At 39.9% G+C, this 13,575-nt stretch overlaps 1 protein-coding gene across 1 annotated transcript; it reads left to right on the top strand.

Annotated features, from left to right (window-relative positions):
* Nucleotides 1–6,503: 6,503 nt before the first annotated feature.
* Nucleotides 6,504–7,124, top strand: LOC103422356 (uncharacterized). Its single transcript, XM_008360406.2, has one exon. The coding sequence runs from the start codon at nt 6,504–6,506 to the stop codon at nt 7,122–7,124; it is 621 nt and encodes a 206-aa protein (XP_008358628.1).
* Nucleotides 7,125–13,575: the final 6,451 nt, after the last annotated feature.

Genomic DNA, 13,575 nt, shown 5'->3' with positions numbered 1-13,575 from the left:
AGAGATTCCTTGTTGCGCATTCACTTGCCTTCATGACTAAGTGGCTTAACCCCAATTATGCTGTGGACATCCGCGAATGGGGTGACTTTGACATAATCAAAGATTAAGTACTTAGCCACAAGACAACGACGATGCCTCAGGTCAACGGACTACTTACATTATTCCAACCATTAGAGTTACTTGCTTGACATGTGAGTAGACCTCCATGCAAGTACTCTCGTTCGATTGTGTTCAGTGAACTCATTCTCTTAATGAGCACCTACATACTTGTCTTAGTGTCACAACACGAATGGGATGAGACTTTCCATCCTTCCATTTGAAGCGGACACAGTATGTACCGGTCTAAGCATTGTCAGTTTCCCTCCAACAATCCAATGACTAGGAACCTTTTGGACATAATGGTTATTTGAAGAAGGTCTCTATAGTCTAACATCATTAGATTACTTCTTCAATCGATCCATTATCCATGGATACACTATTTAGGACATATATCGTTTATTGAGATAGTCCTAATTCGTGTCTTTGCCATTTGATGTATAAGAGTCATCCATACATCGATTCATTTGTCCTGAAAGGTTTCTTCCAAAGATTGACTTTCATGGCATATTTCCAACAATACCTGTATTCTTTAGTTTAAAAGCTCTCATCGATGCTATTAGAAATTCAAAAGTTAACTTTGGCAATATTTGTTGTAACCTGAAAGCTCAAGTTTGACCTTCAAACGCACACAGTCATCATCATGACTCACTATTCCGTCGAATCCAGACGCACAACAATAAAGGCGTATACCTTGGCGGATGCAAAGTTTTCTGACGAACGCAACAACTCGGCCCAAAAGACACGCCAAGGGCAGACGAACACTAGAAGGAACACTTATAAACAAGTTTTATCCTTGTCATCCCAAAAGATTCTACATAAGAGCAACATGTACTGGCAGTTGAACACTACCTCCTGCTGCGTGTCACACGGCCCTAGCTGACCCTTGCTCAATTATTCAATTATAGAGTGGCCCAATACCGGTAGTTGAGCATTTCCTGCCACATGTAACATGGCCCTAGTTCTATGGCTCCCTACCGCGCCTTCACGCCTAACCTTAACAACGTAACAGAATAGCCCAATAACTCCCCGAAGGTTGCTGAGCACACTTCAGCCGCGCTTGCTCCAACCAATGGAGACTTCTGGCATTTTCATGTCAACAGTGCATCCAACTACAAAGGTTTAGAGCAGACGTGGTCCTTGTCACCCCAGGCAGTTCGATGCCGGAGCAGGCGATCATTCTAGGTTTCAAAGCATCTAACAACAAAGCAGAGTACGAAGCCCCACTAGCAGGCCTTCAAATGACAAAAGACTTGGCAGTTAAAAAGCTTTCAATTCATTCTGATTCCCAGCTAATCACCAGCCAGACTACTAGGGGCAAAGGCATGATAATCGTGGCAACCGACTACTTCACCAAATAGGTAGAAACAGAGCCCATGACGACCACGATTTAGACGGACATAGAGCGCTTCATAGGGAGAAACATCATTTACCGATTTGGCATCCCTTAATCCATCGTCACCAACAACGACCTGCAATTCATGGGTAAAGATTTGGCGAAGTTCTTAAAAAAATATGACATCAAGCAGCATATGTCTACGCCAAGATATTCTCAAGGCAATAAGCAGGCCAAAGTATCTATCAAGATGATCATCGACTGCCACAAGAAATCCCCCACCAGTAAGAAAAGAAAATGGCCAGACGAACTCCCTGGATGTCTATGGGCATATCGCACCACCAAAAGACAAGCAACCGAAAATAGATGGCCACAAGCTTAAATCTGACAAATGAGAAGTACGAGCAGACTATCACCCTCATCGCAGCTTACCAGCAGTAGTTCCTTTCCAGCTACAACAAAAGGGCCAAGATCCGGCAATTCCAACCCAAAGATCTAGTCCTAAGAAAAGCCATCATCATTGCCCACAAAGAAGGCTAAAAAAAGGTAGATCTCATATGGGAAGGTCTGTACAAGATCAGCAGAATAGGCGGCAAGAGTAATTACACCCTCGCCACCATGAAATGATAAAAAGATCGAAAAATAGTGGAGCACTTACAATCTGAAGAAGTACTATGTGTGACCTTCCATTACATCAAAGCCCGAAGACTCAAGAAGCTCGACGGGCACCACCTCACAAGTCGAGGACTATCTAGTTGTTATGCAGTTCCTACCTTACAGCTAAGTTCTCGTTCGTTTCACTTGTTTTTCAATAAAGAATTCAGAAGTAATCATAACTTGGCTCGGCTGCATGCTTACAACAACTGATCACTTCGGCACTTCAAAAGAAGACTACGCCCTTCTTAGGCACCCATCGCAAGAATTGCGCCCCCCGAGGGACCAACCATACTCTCCAGTTCGAGAGAGTAAACTAATTGCTCTCCAGTGCGAGAGGGTAAACCAATTCCCTGACACCCATATGGGTTAGCTCTCCAAGACGAGAGGATAAACTTTACACTCTGAATATCCAGACGTGGATAAGCCTGGTTGCCCTAGTATAACTAGATGCATGATGGCTTGCGCCGGGATTCCTAGAATTAGCCACAATGGTCTTTTTCAAGGCTTAGCTAACTGAAGGATTTTGGGTCTCTTGGCCTAATCTGCAGGGAACCAGGCCCTAGAGACGGAAGGGGCACATTACGCAGTACGCCCTATAGACGGTTGCCCTGGAATCCTAAAGCTGCTACCGAGTGCACTAAGGTAGTCTACGGATTCCGGAAGATTGCCTACGGCTTACCCTTCGAGCAGTAAAGCCGCGCTAGACTTATACAACCGCACATTCTTGTGAAAGGTTAAATAAGCTAGCGCGCATATACAAAGTTTTATCCACTGCCGACATGCTACGTAGTCGATAAGCTTCACCTCTGCCAAGCGCGGAACAACCTACACCAAATCCTAAAGTGTTGTGATACTTGCTACGCAACCTACGGAATTAAAGAAAGTCAAGGTTAACAGCCTAGTGGTTACGCGGACTTGTCTGCTTCTGTAAGTAAGGCATCCGGCTGCCAACCCTATGGCTAACAACTTTGCAAAATTCTACACCAACACCTACGGCTGCATAGGCTACGCGTGCTTGTCTGCTTATAAAAAAGTAGCATACCTGCCATTGGTCTATCAAGTCTAAAGGTTAAGGCATGAACAAAAGAAGCGAAGATGAAGAAAAGTGAAGGAAAACATGTTTATAAACAACTAGCAAAGGCCGAAGGAGTTCAAGCAAAACAAGAGCTACAAGAAAAATAAAATAAAATCCTAAAGGCTACCTAGAAGACTATAGCAGCTTGGACATCCCACGACTACTCGGTCGCCACACTTTCAGCAACCACGACGCTCTTAGCAGCCGTATCATCCGGCGCTTCACCCTCGGCTGCCCTAGCCTGGGCACTAACTTCTCCAACTACTTCACCAATAGAAGCCTTAAAAGTAAAATCAAGCAAGTATTCCGGAAAAATAGAGAAGGTCTCGAAACCCCGAACCCAGCCTCTTCACCTTTCAGCTGCTCATCCTCCTCGAGCAGACCAACATGGATGCTCTGCAGCTCATCCACTTCTTCCTTCAGACTTTCATTGATCTTCAGTACACCTTGAAGTTCCAACACTTGGGGTTCAAGCCTATCGATGATTCTCTTGAAGTGGATCACTTGATTATAAGCAACAATCAACTTTTCATCCTTTGCATAAGCAGCGAAACGAAGCTCAGAAATGGCACCCTCAAAATCTTGAATCTGAGTTAACGATCTCTTGGTGAGAGGTCTCAAGCCGCAGAGAAGCAGAGGGCAGAGATATTAGACCCCTTCAAAGCAACGGGCTCAAAATCCAACGTTTTAATCTTCTCGGTCGAGGAGTAAGCTTCAGCTGCCATAGTTTTCGCCACCTCCTTGGCAGCCTTGCTATATCTGCATCATAGCAAGCAGATCAGTCACTCTATATTGTGTCGTATGCTTCGCAAAGGAACTTGAGAAAGCAAACATTTCTAACGCCATCAACAAACTTGGCACATACATCTATATCTTTAAACAGATCTGGTTTCAAGAGCACACAGATCTCATCAGCCTCCCCAGAAGCAGGCTTAGTGGATTTCTCACAGTTGCCCACGCAAGCAGTCTCTTCCTTCCCAGCAGGAGAATCAATCTCGGTAGCAGAGGAATTGGGCCTTGGCGCCACCTTAGCAACATAGTCCATCTCATTGCTCTTTCAAATAGCAAGCTTCTCCAAATATGAACCAGACTTGGCTCTCAACGGATGTCTTGGTACAAACTTTAGCACTGGGGGCATGAAAGGACCTTTACATTGAGAAATTCTATCAGCAATCATACAAGCCATTCTCGACATGGCTAGTGCCATATGCTCAAATCTAGCAGCCTCATTTCTCTTCCCATTGGAAGAAATCATGTCAATCACAGGCCTCTCGACAGTTGGCGTACCCTTACAAACAACGGATGAAGTTTTCAGTTTTTTCTTAACCGGCATCTCTTGTACAGGCGGGGAAGATCTCTTTTTCCACCTTCAACAATGCCATTCACGATACTCAGCATGAGAGCTCAACCTATACTAGCTTATCCCTCATTTTTTCCTCTCGGACTAGCAAGCAAGAGGCCTGCATACCTAACATTCCAGCAGCCCATGAGGCCCACAATCTCCTTATTTCTCTCAATCGCCAGCCTGGCCCGAGTCAGGTCTAAGAGCCCAAAGGACATGAGCCATGCGGCTCGCCTAGCACTGCGCCCTAGCGCCACAATCCGCGACCCCAGCCACATAAGCTGCCCTTAGCTCAAGCCAAGCCAAGCTGCCCAAGCAGTGGTCCTTGCCACGACATCTCCTCGGCCCATGCCAAGCCAACTCCTGGCCCCTACCAGCCGACGTGCCGCATCACCCCGACGGCTGCCCTGCAATAGCACTAATCCAAGAAGAAGGCAAGAACAATTAAATTTTTCTTACATCGGTGTGGCACGGAGAAGACGAAGAAATCAACGAAAGACGATCCTTTGCACAGGCAAGATGTAGAAGATTGCTAGAGGAGGGGGAACAAATATCCTCTAACTTTCTCTCTCTTGTGGGGTAGAATAAATTGCTCTCCAAAGTTGATTTAATAACCCACTTAAGGTGGACTTAAATAAGCTTTGAGAGAAGTTTATTTCCCTTTCCTAGAAGGACCTAATTTCCAATTAAAGAGAGAATCATCATCACAATAAGAAGCAATCCTATGTTTCCTGAAGCAAGAAGATCTCTACACCTGTTGCCCCTTTTTCAAGCAGCCCAACAGGTGTGGGGGCATTTGTGGAGCCAAAAATATTCACTAGGCGACACGTGGACTTTTGAACAAAAGAGGACAAAAATACCCTTGAGGGATACCGGGATTTCTACGCGCGAGCAATGGGTAATCATCTTTCAACCAAGTCAAAAGTGCCCAAAATAGGTAACAATTTAAAACCTATTTCACCAAATCCTTTCTATAAGGTAATTCCCAAAATCTAATTTATTCTATATGTTCTATATTCCATTATTTAGCTAAATAATATATTCCTTTCATATTTCCTAAAATTGACTAATTAAGGGATTAATTACCTAATCAATCCCTTAATTATCAATTAAACCACCAAATTATAACCAAAAAACTTACCAAAGGCCGGTTACCCACTAGGGCCGGCCATGCCTTTTATTTTCTGTTTTTTGCTACCATTTTCTTCCCCTTTTATGACATTCAAATAGCTAGTTAATTAGGTTATTATTATTTGCTAATTAACTAGCCAATTATTTCCATAACCCCCCAAAATAACTAGCCCATTATCTCCATAACCTCCCAAAATAACTCATCCTTGGCCTAATGGCCGGCCATACCCTTCCTCTCCTATATATTGGTTCCCATTTTCACCAAACACTAAGGCTAATTCTCTTACAAAAAATCCCAAACACTCTAAACACTTTTTTCTCTCTAAAATTCTAACTTTGGCATCGGAGGTTCTTCGGCCAAAGCCCCCCCCCCCAATTCATCGTGGGCGCATGAGGCTTTTGGCCTTAACCTAAGGTGCTAGTTGTTTTGTAGGTGCAAAATCGTCCAAGATCAAGAAGAAGAAAATTTGCATCCACAACAACCACCGACACAATAAAGGCATTTTGTAGTAGTGCATGCATGTTTGGTCTCTAAAGAAAAGTAACACTAAAAATCTATGCAACCAAAAAAGCAAAACTAAAAATCTAGGTATCCGCTCCACAACAAGCCATTCTAGCTAGTGCATAATTGAAATACAAACCCTACTTTTTGGACCATTTTGAAAAACATTATTTATTCAAACAAAAATACAAACCCAACTCTCTTCTCTTCCACCACCTCCGTATCCACCTTTAAATACCCCTCCCCCTTCTTTTAGAACTTGCACCCAACAACTCTCTCTAATCCTCTCTCTCTCTCTCTCTCTCTCTCTCTCTCTCTCTCTCTCTCTCTCTCAAATTGAGAAAATAAAATTAAACCCTTCAAAATGGAACAAAATAATCTACCAGTAATTGCTAGGAGAATATGGAGTATAGTACGTGTAGCTTTCTTCATGCTAAAAAAGGGCATTTCAAAGCGGAAGCTCCTACTCGACCTCAACATGATGATGAAGCGTGGCAAACTCGCCAGCAAAGCCCTAAGCAACCTCATGTTCCACCATCATCATCACAACCACTACCACCCCCACTACAGCAGCACCACCTCTTCTGCCGCCCCACAAGAGTATGAGTTCAGCTGCAGCAACACCCCCAACTACCCTTTTCACCTCATGGGCAAGCGCCGCCACCACAACAATCGCAACAACTTTTTCACATGTGCTCACGCGCAGCTAACTCAGGATGATGAGATGGCGACCGCAGGTGCCGTTAAGGCGGTTATGGAGATGTTGAATAATGATTTGTTGGCTGTGGAGACGGTGGCATCCGTGGCAGCATCACCGGTGCTTCCCGGGTTTGGAAAGAGCCCTATGGTCCGCCAACTAAGGATAACGGACTCACCATTTCCTTTGAGGGAGGCCGATGAGGATAGCCACGTAGATAAAGCGGCGGAGGAGTTTATAGAGAAGTTTTATAAGAATTTGTGGCAGCAGAGGAGAATGCATGAGTAAATCCTATATTTTGAAGATTTGAGTACATCTTATATTATTGTTGATAAATAATAAAAGAGAAGTCGCTTAATTAGTTTCATTAATTGTGTCAAACTGCAGTTGTTGTTTTTTCTTAATTTCAGCTTTTAAGTCCTTGATTGATTTCTATGTTCTTGAAGAAACTGCTTAAGAAAGCACAAAAATATAATAAAAAATAAAAAAAATGTTGGCCATTCCAAATTTTTTGGCTTTTACCCTTATGTGTTTTCTTCTTCAAAATTAACCTTCAAATTCGATTATTTTTAAAATCGTAAGCAGATTCCAACCTTCAAACCCGTATATGTCTGGATCTGGAATATAAAATTACAAGAAAGAAAGGTACAGTATATTCATCTCAGGGTACCAGTTCGTACAGCATATAGAGACTGCAGGAACCAGCTGGGGAAAGTTAATAATTTATTTGATCTTATTTCTTAATTTTCTCACTTTTAATTTGAAACATATCATATTGTATATCATTCGGATGCAAATAACGTGCATGATTTCCACATGAACTTGTTATTGATTTTTTCATATTTAAAAAAGTGATATTGTTACAATTGCAGTACAAGTAATAATTGACAACATACGACAAATGCATGCATACTTTATAAAAAATTTCTATATAATTTGTATAAAAAATGTTAAGAAAACTCTCAAAAGTGAGACTTTACATGGACTCTACGCCATCTCATATTTTTGACATAATCTTTGTGCTAACATTATAGAACATTATGCAAAAAAACATGAGATCACAAACGGTCCATGAAGAGTTCTATTTTAAAAGAGGATCTCTGTATCATTTCTAATTTGTATATTCCAATAATCTTTCATGGAATTTGAGATCTAGAAGTCAGCTGGAAAGTCTGAAAACACTTGTAAATCATTTGAATCTTAGTTTCCAAGTCATGCATAAGCTCCAATTTACAAGGACCATTTTGGGGCCACATTATTCTACCATAATAATTGGAGGGTTAATTTGGACTTTAGAACAACCAAGAGCCTAATGTTATAATTTTTATTTTTATTTTTTTAAAATCTCAAACCTGCTTTTACAGCTACAGTACCACTTCCACTACATCCTGATGTGATTCCACTATGTTAAAGTGAAACCAATATGGTACCAAAATGCTGGCCCTCCCTAAAAATATAGTCACCTTTTCTATACTTTTCTTTTTTTCTCTCTTTTCCCCTTTGTTTTTATCAAATTTTATAAGAAAGTAGCTGCTTTGGGTTGGTAATTGGCTACTTTTGCGTATTATATACACAATCACATACCATATACAAATGAAAAGAAAACAGCACTATTGATGTTAGGGTTTCGTAAAGGGCCTTGACCAGACAGCTAGGACCTTTACACAATTACATACCCAAATACGAAGACGATGATCATGCCCATAACTTTAATATTTAATTTTTTAGGGACTGAAAAAAGACGTTGAAACCGTGGGTGAAAATCCAAATTGAATCCTAGTCCAGCACATTTTATTGTGTAGATGAATGAAAGTTTTAGGGACTGATTAATTTATTGGGTAAACCAAGTAATTATTAAATTAAAGCTTTTGCTTCATTAGGATGTTTAAAGGTAGTAAAAAAGTTAAGTTCATAAAGAGGAGATATCAATTTCAATTAAATTTAAATTCATAAACAAGATCAACGTTAGGTAGTTAATTTGATACAGATGGATTAGGTAATATTTGACAGATCAGATATTGATTAATTAAGAGAGGTTGCTTTTAGTATTATTAGCATCATCATCGTGTAAGATTTTTTTAGTACAACGATAACGTTAGTTTGTTAAATAGTTAGTTGTTACGTGGAAAAGAAATAGGTAGGGAAGCATAATTGTTTTCTATCACTGCAAAAAAGTGTCATTTCCATCTTGTAGGATTTTTGTTTTGTTGACATGGATATGAATTTAGAATTTACCATTTCCCAACTTCTACTTCAAATCTTTTGTATCTTATCTAATTTTTTGACAAGAGAAGGTGCAGGGACTCACAGAGAACTAGACACAACATAGATGCAAAAGTTTTGAACTCAACTACTTCACCCAATTCACTTAGGCTACTCAGGGAGAATATCTGACAGGGTCAAACGTTAATTTTCTTTCTGAAGGACTTTAATTCTTGCTAATGTGTTATTTAGTACCACATTTTCATTAGATATATATTTTTTTGTATTTGTATGTATTAGGTTTGACTTCTGCAAATTGCGAGTGTGATATTAAATTATTACAATTAATTTATTATGTGATTTAGTCCAACTCTGTCAATCCTTAGTATAAATATGTCGTTGTAAAAAAAAACATCTCATTAATATAAGCCTACTGCTTCAATTCTTTTTTTTTGTTATGATTAATATTATTTACTCCAAATTTGAGGCCCAAATTAACATATCTTAATCTTACCTTGTTATCCCGCCCTTCCTTACCCAAGAACTTAAAATACCCTATAGCAACATATATTGGCTATAATGGCAAAAGAATAGCTTGGTGAGTAGTTGGCATGGAATTTGATCATACTCAATTGGTAACTTGACCACACACATGTAGTGAAAACTAAATATAGGATCACCATGGCATGTTATGAAAAGTTTGGCATGTGTTTTGATCAGATTCAATTAGTCATTTGTCTAATATATGAAATATATGAAGGTGGCCATCAATTTTTGAGATAATAATTGTTTTTTTTTTTTTGTGTGTGTAATTTAATAGGATATCACTTTTAATTCTAGAGTTAACCTTAGTCACATATGACTTGGCACTTCCCGTATGTCGAAACCATGGGCATGCATTATTTTATTATAGATTGTGATAGAACAAAAGTAACCAATCCAAGCCAAAATTTTAGGCCGACAAAAGGACAATACAAACTAGTTTAAATTAATTTGGGTAAACTAATTTGTGGTTAAATCCAAATTAACGTTTATGTTGGTCCCAATAGATATGAGAGTGAGATGCATACTTTGCTATTCCTTGAGGACAAAGATATTTGTCTTTGAAAAGCATTTGTGCGCAGATGTGTTACTTGCAAGTCGCTTCAACTTTTAAATTCCATATACAATGAAAGGTGCTCTCTCATAAAGCCAAAATTATAGGGTAATATATTAGGTGAAAAGTATAGAAATCGAGGCATATTGCTAGACAAATGTCACTTTTTGAAGATTGACATGCTTCGCGTGTAATCAAAATCGCAGATTGAGAATTATAAAGGATTAATTAGTGAATACAACCTTTTGATTTGTAAACAAAGGTTAATTGGAAACAATTACTAAAGCACGCAGACTTAGCTATTAAGAGAGAGATATTTTCTTTTTCTTTCCTTAAGATATTAAGAGGGAGTGCCATTAAATATTACGGTCTAATTGCATTCATCTTCACTTGTAAGTGAGAGGTCTTAAGTTCGATTATTGCCAAAAACAAATTTGAACCACATAAGTACTAACATATTGTGAGGTTTAGCCTACTCCCCAACCCAACCACTTTAGTTTGTTCAAAAATAAAAAAAAATAAAAAAAGGGAGCGTTTCCCTCGCACACGATATGATGAACTTATTAAACCTTGTGTTCATAATTCAAATGACATTACTATGGATTCGTTTTTTTTTTTTTTTTTTTTTTTTTGGAAGTACGATATTCATTATATGAGATAGAAAACTTACAAGCAAAGAGGATAAGGTGCTAACAATGGGCCTTGATAAAAACCTTGCCGATGATTTCAACCCAGATCAAGAGAAAAAGAGCATCCCACTCCTCTAAATTAAATAGTAATACTATGCTCAAAAAGCAAATAAGAGATTACATCAGGAAGTTCTTCAAACCAAGAAACCTGAGTATCTAACAATAAGCCCAATCTTGCGAGCCGATGTGCAGTCTTATTCGTCTCATGTCGACCAAACGTGACCTTCCGATTCGAAAAAGACTTCAACAGTTGACTAGCATCATTCAAAATATTCCCAAAGGTACCATTGCATAGAGTTGCCGCATCCTTTTGCAAAGCATTGATAACCATCATTGCATCCCCTTGCACTTCCAAATGAGTTACTCCCAGGTCATGAGCAAAAAAAACTGCTACTCGAGCAGCCATGATCTCAACCAAAATTATCGAACTGACCCCTCAAAATTTCATAACTGGAGCTGCCACAGAAGCACCATTCTCATATCGAATCATCATGCCCATACCCCCTAGCTTGCCTAGCTCGTCTCACGTGCCATCGAAGTTGCATTTAAGCCAGCCCACATCAGGTTTCTCCCATTTTTGAGGGATTGACGGTTTGAAGCACTTCTTGGAACCATGCCACTTCCTAAATTCTTGCAGCCAAGCTTGGGATTTGCAGTTAATATCCACCTGATTCAAAGCCGTACCATTCCATAAGAATGAGTTACGTTCCTTCCATATACTCCATATCAAGATCAAAGCTAAGTCAAAGCTTTGACGAGCAAGTAATCCCGCCACCTCTACCAGCCACATACAGAAACCACTGTGGATATGCCTTTCCGTCCTTAAACATAATGGGCTGGAAAACCAGATAGACGCTAATCTTGGGCATTCCAACAACGTATGTTCAACACTTTTTGTGCCTCCATTACAGAAAAGACAAGTGTCCATCGTGATCACCTTCCTTATCTTCAAATTTTCTCGAGTTGGTAAGGCGTTTAGACAGCATCGCCATACGCATATCTTAACCTTTTATGGTACATAAGCTCTCCACAGAGCCTTCCACATATATTTTAACTCCCCATTCATTTCAGAACTAGTGGATTCATCCCCACCTATATTTCCACCAGACCGAGCTACCAAGTAAGCACTTTTAGTCGAAAACACTTCATCCTTCTCCGCAACCCAAATTAATCTATCCAGTGGCTTGAAATAACTCAAGGGGATACTCAAAATCAACTTTGCCTCTTCCTCAAAGAATATGCACTTAATTAAATCCACATTCCATTGGACACACCCCTCATCCACCAACAGACTATCCATTGTAGTATCATGCTCCACTCCAACTGGAATAGGACTTAAAACCTTAAAGAAACTCTCTCTGAGTAGCCAACTATCCCCCCAGATTTTAATCTTTGTATCGTCCTTTACCCGCCACTTAGAACCCCTCCGAATAACCACTTGAGCCTTTGCCAAACTTTTCCAGCAATACGACGCATTTGTCTTCATCGAGGCTTGCAAAAAAATCTGACTTTGGAAATACCAAGCTTTGAATACACGTGCAGCAAGAGAATTAGGTTGTTGGATCAAGCGCCATCCTTGTTTGGCAAGTAATGCAAGGTTAAAAGCGTAGAGGTCTTTAAACCTTAAACCCCCCCTCACTTTTAGGCTTGCACATTTTACTCCACTTCATCCAATGAATTCGACGTCTGCCCAATTCGTGGCCCCACCAAAACTAAGCAACCATTTGACTCAGTTCCTCGTATAGTGTTTTAGGAAGTAAAAATGTCTGCATAGTTTGTAACAGCACTACTTGCGCCACGATTTTTATCAATATCTCCTTCCCTACACTACTTAATAAGCTTCCTCTCCACCCATTAAGCTTCTTCCACAACCGATCTTTCGAATAAGAAAAGGTTGCTTTCTTAGCCTTACCTATATAGACTAGTAATTCGAGGTAGCAGTCATGGTACTCAACCTTTGCCACATCCAGGCAATCTGCAAGTAACTGGCCGTCATACTCATTAAGGTTTTCACTAAAAGCCACACAACTTTTTTGATAATTACCACTATGCCCAGATGCATTCTCATAGACTTTTAGCAAATGTTTAACCTCTAGACATTCTTGTAAATAGCTTCTTAAAAAAATGAAGCTATTGTTGGCGAATAATAAATGGTGGACGTTGGGTGCCTCCTTGCTCACACAAACACCTTTTAATCGGCCTTGTCTTTTCCAAGCATTAAACAAAGCTGTCAATCCTTTGGCATAAAGGACACATAAGAAGGGTGATAACGAGTCTCCTTGTCGAATACCTTTATTTGGATACATATATCCCATAGGTTCACCATTAGAGCACTGGTTCAGCTTATCCTCTCACTAGAAAAACACGACTAGAACATTGGTTCAGCTCCTTCCCTAGACGGAAAACCTAACTGGTTCTGCTACTATGCAGCAGAGTTGAGTTATTTTTTTCTTTTTAAAAAAAAAAAAAAAAACATCGAAGCCAAAACGACGTCGCTTTGGTCCTGGTAAATTTGTTTTTTTTAAATAAAGCGAAATGACGCCGTTTCATATAAGTTGGAAAAAAAAAAAAGGAGATCGCGTATCCCCATTCCCTTTAGTCTCTCTCTGTGATGCCAGAGTCTGTGTCATTTTCTTTTTCAGTCTTCATCTTCACTATTCTATGTTCATAGTTCACAATAGCATATCCAAATCCTTCCTCTTCAGTCTTCACAGCAACATATCCAAATCCTTCCTCTAAGTTCCTTCTTTTC

Source organism: Malus domestica, chromosome 17, assembly GCF_042453785.1.
Source record: "Malus domestica chromosome 17, GDT2T_hap1".
NCBI classification, from domain to species: domain Eukaryota; kingdom Viridiplantae; phylum Streptophyta; class Magnoliopsida; order Rosales; family Rosaceae; genus Malus; species Malus domestica.
The sequence above is the reverse complement of the archived record's forward strand: the minus strand, read 5'-3'. Positions and strand labels throughout refer to the sequence as shown.

What these genes read in the sequence shown, in the direction of transcription:
- LOC103422356 (XM_008360406.2), top strand. Translation starts at nt 6,504, where the DNA reads ATGGAACAAAATAATCTACCAGTAATTGCTAGGAGAATATGGAGTATA.